At 45.1% G+C, this 15,471-nt stretch overlaps 1 protein-coding gene across 1 annotated transcript in view; it reads left to right on the top strand.

Moving 5' to 3' along the window:
- The window catches only part of LOC136573557 (melanopsin-B-like), a 95,535-nt gene that overhangs the window by 73,773 nt on the left and 6,291 nt on the right, over positions 1-15,471 (top strand). Inside the window, exon 9 of the mRNA XM_066574827.1 lies at positions 13,085-13,228. Within this exon, the coding sequence (XP_066430924.1) occupies positions 13,085-13,228 (144 nt within the window). The remainder of the gene's footprint in view (positions 1-13,084; positions 13,229-15,471) is intronic.

Genomic DNA, 15,471 nt, shown 5'->3' with positions numbered 1-15,471 from the left:
GAACAGTTGTACCATGTAAACCTAATTAAGCCATGGAAGGACAGAGAAGCCCTGACTGCAGTGAGCACCCCCCATGGTGGGGTCCCAGAGGTGTGTGTATCAGGGTCCCTGTCCAAATCCCAACAACAAGAGTCGAGGGAATTTATACAACGTAATTCAGATGTGTTCTCTGATATACCAGGGCGTACTGGTGTCATAAAACACGACATTATAACTGAACCAGGGGTAAAGGTTCAGTTGAAACCGTACAGGGTTCCAGAAGCCCGCAGACGAGCCATCTCAGAGGAGGTCAAGAAAATGCTAGACCTTGGAGTAATTGAGGAGTCGAAAAGCGAATGGTCCAGCCCTATCGAGCTGATACCAAAACCTGATGGCTCTCTGCGCTTCTGTAACAACTTCCGGAAGCTAAATGACGTGTCAAAATTTGACGCATACCCAATGCCGAGAGTGGACGAGTTAATTGAGAGACTGGGTCATGCCAGGTACTTTTCCACTCTCGACCTTACTAAAGGCTACTGGCAGGTTCCCCTTACAGAGAGCGCGAAAGAAAAGACTGCGTTTGCCACACCAGAAGGGTTGTTTCAGTACATCTGCCTACCCTTCGGTTTGCATGGAGCCCCAGCAACCTTCCAAAGATTGATGGATATCATACTCAAACCCCATCGTCAATATGCGTCAGCATATTTAGATGATATAATCATCTTTAGCGAAGACTGGGACAGCCATCTACCCAAGGTACAGGCAGTACTGAACTCCCTTAGAAAAGCAGGGCTCACAGCAAACCCAAAGAAGTGCGCCCTGGGTCTTGAAGAAGCACGATACCTGAAGTATATAATAGGTAGGGGTATTATAAAACCCCAGGTCAATAAAGTTGAAGCCGTTCAGAACTGGCCACAACCCACAACTAAAAAGCAGGTGAGAGCCTTTTTAGGCATTGTAGGGTACTATAGGCGGTTCGTGCAAAACTTTGCTAGCATAGCAGCGCCCCTAACAGACTTGACCAAGAACAGTAAGTCAGTCATGGTCAAGTGGAACCCTGACGCAGAAAAGGCGTTCCAAGAATTAAAACGGGCCCTCTGTAGACATCCAGTGTTAGTCACACCCAATTTCAAAAGAGAATTTATTGTCCAAACAGACGCATCCGATGTGGGACTGGGAGCAGTTCTGTCCCAAGAAGTAGAGGGAGAGGAACATCCCGTGATATATCTGAGCAGGAAGCTCACGCCACCGGAAAAAAATTACAGTATCGTTGAGCGGGAGTGCCTAGCCATCAAGTGGGCTCTGGAATCCCTAAAATACTACCTGCTAGGTCGGCACTTCAGGCTGATCACAGACCACTCCTCCTTAACCTGGATGTCACAGGCAAAAGAAAGAAATGCCAGAGTCACTAGATGGTTCCTGACCCTTCAAAATTTTAGCTTTTCGGTAGAGCACAGGGCCGGAGAGCTACAGGGCAATGCTGATGCCTTATCAAGGACGCATTGCATGACGGCGAAAGGTGTCCGACCCCACAGGCTCGAACAGAGGGGGAGGGTATGTGAGACGGTGACCGGCAAGGTGCTGGAGGGCAGGTATGTGTCGCCTAGGATGCTCTCCTATGCTGCCTTGGGGAGCGCTTGGGCAGATACGTGCCACCGAGCAGCCTGGGCTCGGTGGAGGAAGCCGGCTGTATAGTGTTAGTAGCATTAAGCCACTAACACGTTGTAGTATGTAAGTGGCTCCAAGCCACATAATCCGGGCCGGCTTTTCCTGGAGTGACCAAAGTGAAGGGTGGGATGGTCACTCCCACGTACCAGGTGGGGCTGGTACCAGGCCATATAAAGCCTGGGCCTAGAGAGAGCTGAGACCTCTGCAGGTCTGAGAGTCCTGGCTGGCTGTGTGCAGGAGCCATTTGTTTACCAGTACGTAGACAGGGACGCTACACGTTTAGTAAGTGCTCGGACGAGCAGGATTTACGTTATGTTTGCCTGATGTTAAGGCCTGTATTTTGCTTTTGTTTTGCTTGGAAATAAACCCAGGCAAAGCCTGGACTAAAGACTTTATCGCAAGTGTCACTGTCTCTGACTGCTTATGCCCAGGTTGCTACTGATCCTAAACGCTAATCCCTCACACAGGGTACCAGTATGCAAGACATGGCTGTCCTCGCTAGGAAGATGACTTTCAGGATCCTCCTCCTCCACAGCCCATACACGCTGAACAGATGAGAGGCAAGCAGCATGGGTACCCTCTGCAGAGTGCCCAGCTGTCTCTTCCCCCTCCTCCCCCTCCTCCTCCTCCTCCAAAACGCGCTGAGATATAGACATGAGGGTGGTCTGGCTATCAAGCGACATACTGTCATCCCCCTTCTCCTGTTCCAACCGCAAAGCGTCGGCCTTTATGCCTTGCAGCAAACTTCTCAGCAGGCATAGCAGCGGGATGGTAACGCTAATGATTGCAGCATCGCCGCTCACCATCTGGGTAGACTCCTCAAAGTTTCCGAGGACCTGGCAGATGTCTGCCATGCAGGCCCACTCCTCGGTAAAGAATTGGGGAGGCTGACTACCACTACGCCGCCCATGTTGGAGTTGGTATTCCACTATTGCTCTACACTGCTCATAGAGCCTGGCCAACATGTGCAGCATAGAATTCCACCTTGTGGACACGTCGCACAGCAGTCAGTGCACTGGCAGATTAAACCGATGTTGCAGGGTCCTCAGGGTGGCAGCGTCCCTGGTGGACTTGCGGAAAAGTGTGCAGACGCGACGAACCTTGCAGAGCTGGTCAGACAAGTGCGGGTAGTTTTTCAGAAACCGCTGAACCACCAGATTGAAGACGTGGGCCAGGCATAGCACGTGTGTGAGGCTGCCGAGCTGCAGAGACGCCACCAGGTTACAGCCGTTGTCACACACGACCATGCCCGGTTGAAGGCTCAGTGGCGAAAGCCAGAGGTCGGTCTGCTTTGTCAGACCCTGCAACAGTTCGGGAGCCGTGTGCCTCTTGTCACCTAAGCTGAGTAGTTTCAGCACGGCCTGTTGATGCTTGCCCACCTCTGTGCTGTCACGCCGCGCCAGACCGACTGCTGGCGACGTGCTCCTCACACTTCTTAATTGAGAGGTAGAGGTTGCGTAGGAGGAGGAGGAGGAGGGGGAGGGTTTAGAGGAGGTGGCATAGACCGCCGCAGATACCAGCACTGAGGAAGGACCCGCTATTCTGGGTGTGGGTGGGTAGGACGTGAGCGGTCCCAGGCTCTGACTCGGTCCCAGCCTCCACCAAATTCACCCAATGTGCCGTCAGAGATATATAGTGGCCCTGCCAGCCAGTACTTGTCCACGTGTCCATGGTTAAGTGGACCTTCCCAGTAACCACGTTGGTGAGGGCACGATTGATGTTGCGGGAGACATGCTGGTGTAGGGCTGGGACGGCACACCGGGAAAAATAGTGGCGACGGGGGACCGAGTAGCGCGGGACCGCCACCGCCATCATGTTTTTGAAAGCCTCTGTTACCACAAGCCTGTACGGCAGCATCAGGCTGATTAATTTGGCAATGTGCACGTTTAAAGCTTGTGCGTGCGGGTGCGTGGCGGCATATTTGCGCTTTCGCTCCAACGCTTGTGCTAACGACAGCTGAATGCTGCGCTGAGAGACATTGCTGGATGGGGTCGAGGACAGTGGAGGTGAGGGTGTGGGTGCAGGCCAGGAGGCGCTCTTGCCTGTGTCCTGAGAGTGGGGTTGGATCTGAGCGGCAAGTTGGGGCACAGGGGAAGAGGCAGTGGTGCGACCTGGAGGCGGTGAACGCCCTTTGTCCCACCTTGTGGGGTGCTTGGCCATCATATGCCTGCGCATGCTGGTGGTGGTGAGGCTGGTAGTGGTGACTCCCTGGCTGATCTTGGTGCGACACAGGTTGCACACCACTGTTCGTCGGTCGTTCGCGCTCTCACTTAAAAACATCCACACCTTTGAACACCTAGCCCTCTGCACGGTGTGCTTTGGGAAACAGTTGGGGGATTCTTCGCTCTGGCCCTGCCTCTACTCCTGGCCACCCCACTGCCTCTTCCAACCTGTCCTGCTGCTGCACTTGCCTCCCCCTCTGAAGACCTGTCCTCAGTAGGCTTAGCAAACCAGGTGGGGTCAGTCACCTCATCGTCCAGCTGCTCTTCCTCCGAATCCTCTGTGTGCTCCTCCCTCGGACTTACTGTCCTTACTACTACCTCACTTATAGACAACTGTGTCTCATCATCATCATCCTCCTCACCCACTGAAAGCTCTTGAAACAGTTGCCGTAAGTCCCCAGCCTCATCACCCAGACCCCAGGAACTTTCCAAAGGTTGGGCATCAGTCACAACAAACTCCTCAGGTGAGAGAGGAACTATTTTTTCCCACTCAAGGCAGGGACCCAAGAACAGTTCCTGGGAGTCTGCCTGCTTCTCAGAATATGTCATTTTCATGGAGTGAGGAGGCTGGGAGGAAGAAGGAGCAGCAGCCAGAGGATTCAGAGTTGCAGCAGTGGACTGCGTAGAAGACTGGGTGGCCGATACATTGCTGGATGCATTTTCTGCCATCCATGACAGGACCTGCTCACACTGCTCTGTTTGTAATAAAGGTCTACCACGTGGACCCATAAATTGAAGCTGGGGACCCCAGAAACTTGCCTCTCTCCTAATCCCGCAGCAGCCGGCTGTGATTCCCCTGGACCAGGAACTTGGCCTGTGCCCACACCCTCACTTGGACCTCCGCGTCCTTGTCCGCATTCACGTCCACGTCCTCGACCCCTACCCCTACCCCTCATCATGGCAGATTACGAATAGCGCAGGGGCCAAATAAATCACCCCACTGTACAGCACTAACAACTGGGCCTTAATTCACCGCACACAGAGACTTGTAGATAGCGGAGGCTCTATGCTGTGACTAGGTAATAAGTAACCTGCTGTCTCGCGCTGATACCTTGGGGTAATTTACTGCTCGCAGAGACTTGTAGATTATAGAGGCTGTGTGGAGTGGGAGAAGACTGTAAAGCCAGTGGATAGTGCTGGTAACTGCGGCGATCTCAACCCCACCAACGGAAATGGTATTGTGGGACGTTCTGCACAGCGGCTGAGCTGAAATACTTTGCAGTGGCCCCGGTAATATTACAGTACTGTTTAGCGGTGAGACCGCGGTCTAATTCACTGCAGACACAGACTGGTGTAAATAATTATGGAATTATTTGAGTACACTTTCACGCTGACAGCGGTATTGTAACGCAAACTGCAGGCAGAAAAAAATTATATGGAAGGCTGCAAACAGGCCTAGCTGTGAAATACTGAAGCACTACAACTCCCAGCAGGCACCCAGTAAAATGCAGATGCTGAGATGCAGCCCAATGAAGGATTTAAAAAAAAAAAAGAATACAGGCTGTATACTGTGTATATCACTTTCCCTCTAAAAGTGGCTGTGTTGGCCCTAGGCTAAGAAGGACCGTTGGGGTTCTTGTAGACAGGATCCTACACTACCACTGTCCCTATCTCAGCAGCACTTTCCCTATACTCTGTATAATTGACTGCAGACTGAGAACGCTATAGCTGTAATAGCCTGCACAGCCCGAGATGAAAAAAAAGAAAATTTTTTTGCCAGCAGCCACAACAGTAAAATGCAGACAATCAGATGTGGCCCTAAGAAGGACCGTTCGGGTTCTTGAAGACAGGAACCTACACCACCACTTTCCCTATCTCAGCAGCACTTTCCCTAATCTCTCCCAGAGTGTGTCTGAGGCGAGCCGCGGGCGGGACTGCTTTAAGTACTGGGCAGTCACTTGATCTTGCCAGCCACTCTCTGCAGGGGGGTGAGATAGGGCTGGCACGTCACAGGAGGAAGTTGTAATGCCTTCCCTGCATGTCTATTGGCTAGAAAATGGCGCTAAACATGCAGGGAAGAAAATGGAATTGACTCGAGTACCGCGTGGTGCTTGTGTCGAGTAACGAGCATCTCGAGCACCCTAATGCTTGAACGAGCATCAAGCTCGGATGAGTGCGCTCGCTCATCTCTAGTCAATAAGTATTTTTGATACTGAATGATTTCCTTTTTCTTTTTTTTTATGAAGATGCCATATTATAATTGCATTGACCTGAATTTCAGCTCCAGGCTAAATAAACTCTTATTACACAGTTTGCAGATTAGTGAATCTGCTTCATAGATTGAAACGCAGACTTGTTGGCTTCTAGGAGAGACCATTTCTTGAAGATGCTCTTGTCTGCTATAATTACTCAACAGCTGCTCGCTGCGAGCTAAAGAGTACATATATTATGATATGCAAGCATGGATGTGTTAAAAATAAACATGTTCCAGTTTAGACAGATTGTGCTGTGATTTTTGGCTTTATAGGAGAAGACATCAAGTCAAATGTAATTAAAATTGCAGCTAATTTTGTTACAGCAGCATTACATATTGGGGTTAAATACACTTTATATAAATGTCTATAGAAAAAGTCACCAGGACAGCAAACCCAATAACTTGGCCCATTTATTCACTCATTGCAACATTTCAATTCTCTTGGACCTTTTTGAAGCAATCAATAATGCCAGTGCATTAAACCACATACATACACACACACATATATATACACACACACACACATACATATATATAAATACACACACACATACATATATATAAATATACACATACATATATACGCGCACACATCCAAATTTCAGTTATAGAATTACTACAAAATTCATAAGAATAACGTTAATAAAAATAAGTGTTTGCATTCATAAGGCCGGCTCCATACGACTGGATTTGCATTGCAGAACCTGGGACGGGTTTCCGCCTCCGGGTTTTGCGGCAAATACCTTCCATAGCATGCTATGGCAAAGCGCTTTTTCCTGCACATGAGTGAAAATCAATTGCAATTTTCTGCTTGGGGGAAAAAAAATGCAGCGTGCTTAATTTTTGAGCCAATTACACCCGGACGGCTTCTATTGAAGTCACTGGGGGCTATGCGATCCCGCGGATTCTGTATCATCGCTAGGCGATAACTCAGGAAAAGTAGGAATTGAAAAGAAAATGTTAATCTTTATTGCACATGTCCATCCCAAGTAAAGAATCAAAGACTAAATGAGAGGTACGGGCTGTGAGGTATGGCCTTAGTCCCATGTGGTTTTGCAACACTGCTGTGTAGTTTGTAAGTGGAAGGTTAAAGGCTTTTCAGCATCTAGGAAAGCTGAGTGTTACAGGGGCTTTGAAGCAGGCTTCAGAAAGACTGTCACATCCCCTGGGGGGTCTGTAATGTACACCAGCCCCTTGCTAAACCAGAGTAGGAAATATTTATGTAGTGTCCCAGAACATCATTCTTGACCCCCTCTATAATTGGCATACATGTCTGTCTTATGTGGATGTACTGTGCAAAACTGTCATGTCTATTTTCTGTATGTGTGTTGCACAGCTGCAGCGTTTGAAGGGCTAACTCCTTTAAAATCATTGTCTGTGAGCCTTGCTGCATGTTGAATGTATCTATCTTGCTGTGTCATGTGGTACAAGTGAAGAGATAAATGGGGGTGTATGACAGCAGGAAGGAGGTTGATGATCTTCCCTCTCAACATGCTGTTGGAGGCCCCACAGTGATGCAGGGAAGCACTTTCAGCTTCCCTGTATTGAAAATGGAGAAGAAGGAGAGGCTCCTTATGAGCAGCTGAGGATCTTCCCTCTTCCCCGATCAGCTGGAGAAACCACAGGGGCGCAGGGAGACATCTCAGATTTCTTTGAACCTAATATGGAGGATAAGGAGAGACCACCTAACCGTATGTGAAGCGCAAGAGAGTGAGCCTAAATGTTTTGTCCCCAAAAGTCCCATTACTAGAGTTTTCTATGACAAGATCAGTGCAGAAGTCTACTAAACCTCTGAAGATAATCTTAAATCTGATTTATGATTCCTATACTGCCATCTGAAGTCTAGATCACCATATAGTGGTACACCTTTAACTGACACCCAAATCTATGAGAGCGGGGTGATAATTACTGCCATTCTGTGGCCATTGACTTTCATGTCAAGTTGTTTGAATAATACTAATTTGCCTGCGCTGTAAAGCCTACCTGCTGACGTTTGTTGTATCATGTTTAAAAGTCACTAGTAAAGCTTTACCGGACCTCTATCATTCCGGAGGAAACGAGGTACTATACACTTGTCCACTGTTATTTATCCCCTGTGTATGAATGCCGATGTGTGTAATGGTGGCGTTACAAACTGACAACTACTACTCCTCTCATCTTGAGGACTACTAGCCCTATCCTTTGCTGTGGTAACTCCCTGTGGGAACAGGAGTTGGTAAGTGCCACCGTGACAAGTCAACACACTACACCCTACCAACTCCAGCCATATGTTCGGCTAGAGAGCCACATCTTTTCCTCCAGGAACTCGCTCAGGGAATGTTTCAACCTTTGGCAGCCTTCACACCCCAGAAACTTCTCCGCCCCTTTTTGAAACCAGCCAGACCTAATATTTTTGGAGCCAAACTCTAACAAAGGAAATTCGCTCAAACAAAGAGGAATTTGGAAATTGTGACTGATCTGTTCGTCACAGCCCGCCAACAAAAATATTTTACGCAATGTCACGTCACCACGAATCCGACGCATGGACTCCTATCCTTGCAAAACTCTCAGAGACCCCAAAACTGCATATCTGGGAAGATATGGAACTGAACACATTCATGTGTGTGCTCAGACTGTATGTTAAATCATGAGAAGAGACTTTGCCGTCATATTTTCATTGTAGATCCCACCCACGTGAAGTGATGAAGGAAATGTGGATTTCACTGCCCATGCGCATTGATGTAAGCCAGACCCTCCATGTGGGCTGGAAGGAACTAAATGGGAGTTATCGCCCCGAGGGTATAAAAAACGCACATGGACTTGTGCTTAGCGTCAGCCCCTTAGAGTGCATCATGTGTGCGCACTGTCCTATAATTCCGTGTGACTCCTTACATAGAATGGTAACACTCTTAAGGCTCACACTCATTTGCGATAGAAAAAAAATCGCAGCGATATCGCAGGTGCGAACTTGCATTTTTTTGTGCGATTGCACTGCTTTTTTGTTCTCTGAAAACTCACATCGCATGGTAGGAGTATTTAATGCCTCTCTTACGTTTTTTATGGTCTTGCTTTTGTCCAAACTTCCTCCGTACTGCTGACGTACTGCTGTTTCCTTGTAAAAGCCCGCCCTTCCCATTAGTCACTATTCCACACAGAAAACAGCACCATCGCACCACATTCTCGCACGCGTTATGCATTTTGCGATGCGATATTACAGCACTTCATTGACTTACATGGGCGAGAAGAAAATAGCACATCGCAAAGAAATAGGACCATAGCATGCGAGAAAAAAACGCAACCTCACAGATGTGAAAACATTGCAAATGAGCACAGCTACATTAGACTCAATGCATTTTAATGTCATACAAAAAAAAACGCAGCCTCGCAACATCGCAAAAACACAAAAACCCTATCACAAATGAGTTTAAGCCCTTACTTTAATCCTTTTATTTTAATATTGTGTGCGAATATCTTATGTGCGAATATCTTATGTATGTCTCTTGCTTATTACCTTGTAACATCATTTTTGTATTTTTCTGTATATAAGCACTGCTACTTTCTAAATTTTTTTAGAATTAATCTTTCAATGAATTAGTGAACCTCATCAGTGTTAACATGAAACCATATCTCCAAAGACATACTTGTGGGTAATTAGCATTCGGGTCGAACACCCATGAACGTTGGTGGTTGTAGCGTGTAGTTTGTGTAGGCATTGTAGAGCTCTGGAGTGCGTTGGAACAATCAGGTGGATGATTTGAGTTTTCACTTCGCATGCGTGCGACTTCAAATTTGCAATCTCAGCGATATTGGGCACGGGGCTAAGCAGATTGCTGTAGAATTGTGGCAGAAGGTGACGGTTGCTTCTCCGGTTGACGTGCAGAGTTCCAGAAAGTTGGGTACCAGTAACTTCACAATCTAAGCCTCCCCTCATCTACGTGATACATGCAGAAGCCAGCCGGGCACAGGGTCGGATCCCACATCAAAAATCCAACCTGGTCATGTGCAGCTGGCCTAACAGTGTTTTAACCCCTTAGTGACCAAGCATATTTGCATCTTTATGACCAGGCTAAATTTTGGAAATCTGACACTTGTCACTTTTACATAGAATAACTCCGTAAAGGTTTTGCATATCCAAGTAATTCTGACTTCTATTTTGCCGCATATTGTACTTCATTTAGGTGGTAAAAATAGATCATAGGTCTAATACTGTGAAATATTAGTTATGAACTTTCCTTTAAGTTTTTTGTATTGTGTTGCATAAAATGCCCAATAAATGTTCCTTTAACCCCTTAACAACACAGGACAAAAATTTACGTCCTGCACATTTGGGGTGTGTATGGAGGGAGATCGCAGGGTGATCTCACTCCATATAACACAGGCACCAGCGGTTTTATTACAGCCGACACTCGGCAGCAACAGCTCCAATAAGCCGCGCAGCTCATCAAAGCTGTAAACCCTTTAAATACCGCCAATTTGGACAGCAACATTTAAATCCCCTGACCAATGTTCCGGGGTCCAGTACAGCCCTCTGCGATGAGATCACAGGGAGCTGTGGAGTTGTCATGGCAGCTGAGAGCCTTTTGAAAAGCCTCAGGGCTGTCTTAGCAGAATGCCGTTCAAGCCGTGCCTGTGGGGTAGCTTGATAGATTGCCTGCCCGCTCGCATAATACTGCAGGAACAATTAAGCCACCGCAAGTTCTTGTTCCCTCTGTTTGAAAAGTTTTACTAATTATTTTTTTTTAAAAGTCATAAAAGTTTAAAAAAGAATTTAGAATCTAAATAAAACCAAAAATACATATTTGATATTATGCATCCGTAAATGTCCAATCTATCAAGGTAACGCATTATTTACCCCCCACAGTGAACGTCAGAAAAAAATAAGGAACACCAGAATTGAGCTTCTTCGGTCACCCTGTCTCCAAGAAAAAAAAATGTAATTAAAATCTACAGGACAACCCACAGAAAATAAGATGTTACACAACTATGTCAACGAAAAACTAAAAACGTTATAGCTGTCTGAAGATGGCAGCACAACATAATTTTAAAAAATTAATTATCTTTGAAAAAAAAATAAAAGTAGTACAGCAAAAGAAAAAAACATATAAATTTGGTATCGTAGTATTCGTACTGACCCATAGAATAAAGTTATCAGGTCATCTTTGCTGCAGTGTGTATGCCGTAGAAACAAGATGCACCCAAAGATGGCGGAATTACTTCCATGAAATGTTTCATGTAGCTACAAATACAATTTGAGAATGAATATTGGTACAGTCCTCCCTGCAAATGTGTTGCAGTTAATCAATATTTGAGATGCCTTACATGCGCAAAGACTGGGGAAGGCAATGTGAAACCACCCCGCAAAAACAGTCTGCCAAGAAAATGTCACAATGTGACGTCCCCCTAGGAGTCAGTCGTGACTTGGTGCTTGTACCAGGCGACTTTACCTTACCTTTTTGGGTCATTGCCTTGTTACATCACCGATTTTCATCCACCTTAGAGTTAATTTTTCTATGATAGATTGTAAGGCATACAAGCCTTGAGGCAACAAAAGGGCCCCAAATCATGATGCTCCCTCCACCATGCTTCATCATTGGGATAAGGATTCGGTGTTTGTGTGTAGTGTCAATTTTCTCTTGATTCCACCAAAAAAAGAATTGTACATTTGTGCTAAAAGGTTCCACTTTCCTCTTATTTATCCATAGAATATTTTCTTAGAAGCATTACAGAACATTTAGGCTGTTTAAGGTCATTTTTAGACAGGCCTCAATGGTTTTTGTTTTTCACAGTACTGGCTTTTTCATCATCTTGTCCTATAAACAGCAACAGCTTAGGCTTTCCATCTCTCCGTTCTGTTTTTGAAACAGAAAGGCGGAATCAAAAACGGAATTGAACTGATTCCTTTTTACCACTATTGATTTCTGTGGAGGTTTTTTCAGAAACGGAAAACAAACCAAAAAGCTTTGCTTTTGCTTCCATTCCATCAGCCCTGCAGACAAGCATCAATAATGATTCATACTCTTTCTAGCAACCACAGTAGCTACTATAGGGAAAGCACCAAGCAGAAAAACATTAAAATAATCCGTAGGACAAATATGTTGAAAATCAACCAATTGCATGCTTGTTTATATTTTCATGTCCTTTGTAAAAAATGAAACTAGAATTCGATAACTTTCAACAAGTAGCCTTTGTCTACATGTGTCTCATTAAAGCCAAGGGCATAAAATACTTTGTGGCTGCTATGAGGCCCTTGGACTGAGGGGGCCCGGTAATCCTATCCCCTTTGCTACTGGATAATGAGAACCTCTGGACTTTCTTCTTGTTAGAAAATAAGGAAATTGGGGATTGGCACACGAGTCCTGAAAAGGATGTGGAGGAGGAAATATAATGTCCCAGGGACAAAAAAAATAAATAAAAAATCTGAACATAATGGAGTTTGTTTATTATGGGATCTCTCTACTATTGGTTGTGTCAAAATTGATGCACTGAATTTTTTTTAACCCAGGTTCCTAAAAAAATAAAAATAAATAAGACACATCTCTATTGTGTGTCAGTTAACCAAAAAGGGATTCAAAGAACACCAGAGGGAATCCATGTATCATGCAGCACCCCTTCAGGCCCCCTACTGGGCACAACACGGTGTGCCAGGTTTCCTGGAGAGTATCTTTATTAAAATAGGTTCTTCACCTCTTATCGCAGTTCTTTACTGTCTATTGCCACATTGGGGAGGAAGGAAGATTTTTGTCTTTGGGAGTGGGCATGGGGTGGGGAGAGTTGCCCGAACATCAGAAACTGAACAAGTTCTTGCCTTGAAAACACTTTTTTTCATGACTATGTTATAAATAAGTTACCAGTGGGAGCTTGTATTAACAACTTACAAGGTTACACCTCAACGTTTTTACAACTGATATGGTACGCTTCAGTGACTGCATATCCATAGTAGGTAGAAAGTGTAATCCTTAGCCAACATCTCCACTAAAATGTATTATTAATTAAAGGGAAAAAGTACATGCATGCTTCTTCCTAACAGTTATTTTACTTTCAGGTATTAAGTGATGTGGAACAAGAAGCTGTCTACAAGAATATGTGTTGTCAAAGAAGCAGTTCCTTTTCTTCAAACCAAAAGCATGAACAAAAGGGAGAGATTCTTTTGAAGACGCGGAGCTGCAATGCGTTAGCTGAACAAAAGGTATAAATGATAGGTTAACTAACGGCTTCTTTGTTAAGTTTAACTTCCTAGTGCTAAGGAGAAAGCTGTATTTTTTAAAGACTGTTTAAAAGAAGTTTAGAGACCCATAATATGTTAATTCATATGTGATCACTTCATAGAAGGTCACATTGCTTGAAACATTCCAAACACTACACATTAAAAATGCAACTTTTTTTTGAGGGGGGGGACCTCTCTGATATAGGGAAGGCACTCTGGATAGGTATTTGACTGGCAATGGTGGTAACCTTTAGGGTTCTCCCTTAGCAGCCTTCACTCACCAGGAATTCACTCTTTGGGTGGACTCTGACACAACCAGGCAATGGCTCAGCACTCTTAAGGGCAATACTCTACATTGCTGGCTTTGTCTACTCACTTGCCCACTGCTACAGCTCTGCCCTGCTTAGCATACGGCTTCAGACCCTCTGCAACAAACATACACTATGCAAATGTGCTTGCTCTGCCAATGCATCAACCATTAAAGGTGCATTTACACCACAAAAATGATCACTGAAAAGATGGTTTTTGAGCGATCATTTTGCATAAACTAATATTTGGTACTAATACCTATTAGTACCAATTAATAGCATGTGAGCCGCCAGGAGCTGTATTGAGGGAACAGATCACCCACTGTTCCCTGAATACATTCCCTTTGTTCTGCTGAGACAATGTAATCAGCGCTCCCCGGGCAGAACACAGTGTGCGGTCCATCTTATCAGCTGTTCTGCCAAAGGATGGATTTCATGCAGAACTGAAATTCATTGTTCGGCAAAAAAGTGAAGGATGGGCACATTTACACCCAATGATTATCGCTCAAAAGATGGCTTTTGAGTGAATTTGGAGCGATAATCATTGTGTCTAAATGGGCCTTAAGTCACACTGACCTCTTTGAATGGATCTGTTCAGATAAGGGGAGAGAGCCTGGTGCCCTTGTTCTAGGTCTGGCTGTTGGTCATTTAGCTGCTCAATTCCCCTGCTGCAGCAGTCATTGTGGCAATCCCTTCCTTTGAGCTCGTCACCAGGCACATTTCTCTCGGAGGAGCTAGTGAGCACTTGCAGTACTATACAGATCCATGAGTCTTTGTGGCTTGGAGTGTACATATGTGTCTGCAGCTACTTCCCAGGCACATGAATGGTTCACCAACAGGAATATAGCTGCAAATGTACCTTGCGTTGCAAAGGCTCATGGATTGGTACATGAGATCAGCAGAAGTTTGGTGATTTTGACACTGGGGACATGTGATCAATCTGTGGATTCATAGAATGGAACATACAATATATTTTTAATAGTCAGCCTATTAATGAAAAATGTTAAGAAGAACATTAATCTATATATAAAAAGGTGAAAGCCCTCACTGACTGACTCGCCACTAATTCTCTAACTTCCCGATGTCATACAAACATGACATTTGGCAGGCGCATTCTTTAAGTCCTAAGTAGGTAAAGGAAAGGGGCACAGCTTGATTATTCAATGCTAAGTGTAAAAGTATTAGCACCCCTTTGTAATGTAACTTCCTGGGGTCGAACAAACATGAAATTTGCCATGACCATTCATTAGGTCCTACATAAGAAAAGTAAAGGGGTCACAACTTGATTATTCTGTGCTAAATGCAACAATATTGGCACCGCAATGTAATGTATCTAATCTAATTTTCTAACTTCCCGGAGACATACAAATATTAAGTTTGGCAGTACCATTCTTTAGGTCCTAAATAGGAAAAGTAAAGGGGTCACAACTCAATTATTCAATTCTAAGCGCAAAAGTAAGTGCACCTCTATGTAATGTAAGGTTCGGTGTCGTACAAGCGGGAAATTTGGCACGAGCATTCCCTAGGTCCACATAGGAAAATAATGGCATCACAACTCGATTATTCAATGCTAATTGCAAAAGTAAGTGCATCCCTATGTAATGTAACATCCCAGTGTCATACAAGTGTGAAATTTGGCGCAAGCATTCTTTAAATCCTAAGTGAGGAGAGTGGGAGGGGTGGCACATTCTGCAGAGGGACATTGGTACATGAAGCCTGAGCAGACTCTAATGCTCCTCTATGTGCATACATATTTTAACCATGACTTCATAAAATTTTCTGTGGAACAACACATAAACACCTGTGTCAAATTAACTTGGGCGAAGCAAGATATATCAGCTAGTAGATAAATAAAGCTTAGTTATGGGCCTCAGACAATACTGCTAACTTTGTTTGTGGCATGAATTCACCAAGGTT

The sequence above is a fragment of the Eleutherodactylus coqui genome, chromosome 7, assembly GCF_035609145.1.
Source record: "Eleutherodactylus coqui strain aEleCoq1 chromosome 7, aEleCoq1.hap1, whole genome shotgun sequence".
Lineage (NCBI taxonomy): Eukaryota > Metazoa > Chordata > Amphibia > Anura > Eleutherodactylidae > Eleutherodactylus > Eleutherodactylus coqui.
This window is presented reverse-complemented; position numbering and strand designations above follow the sequence as displayed.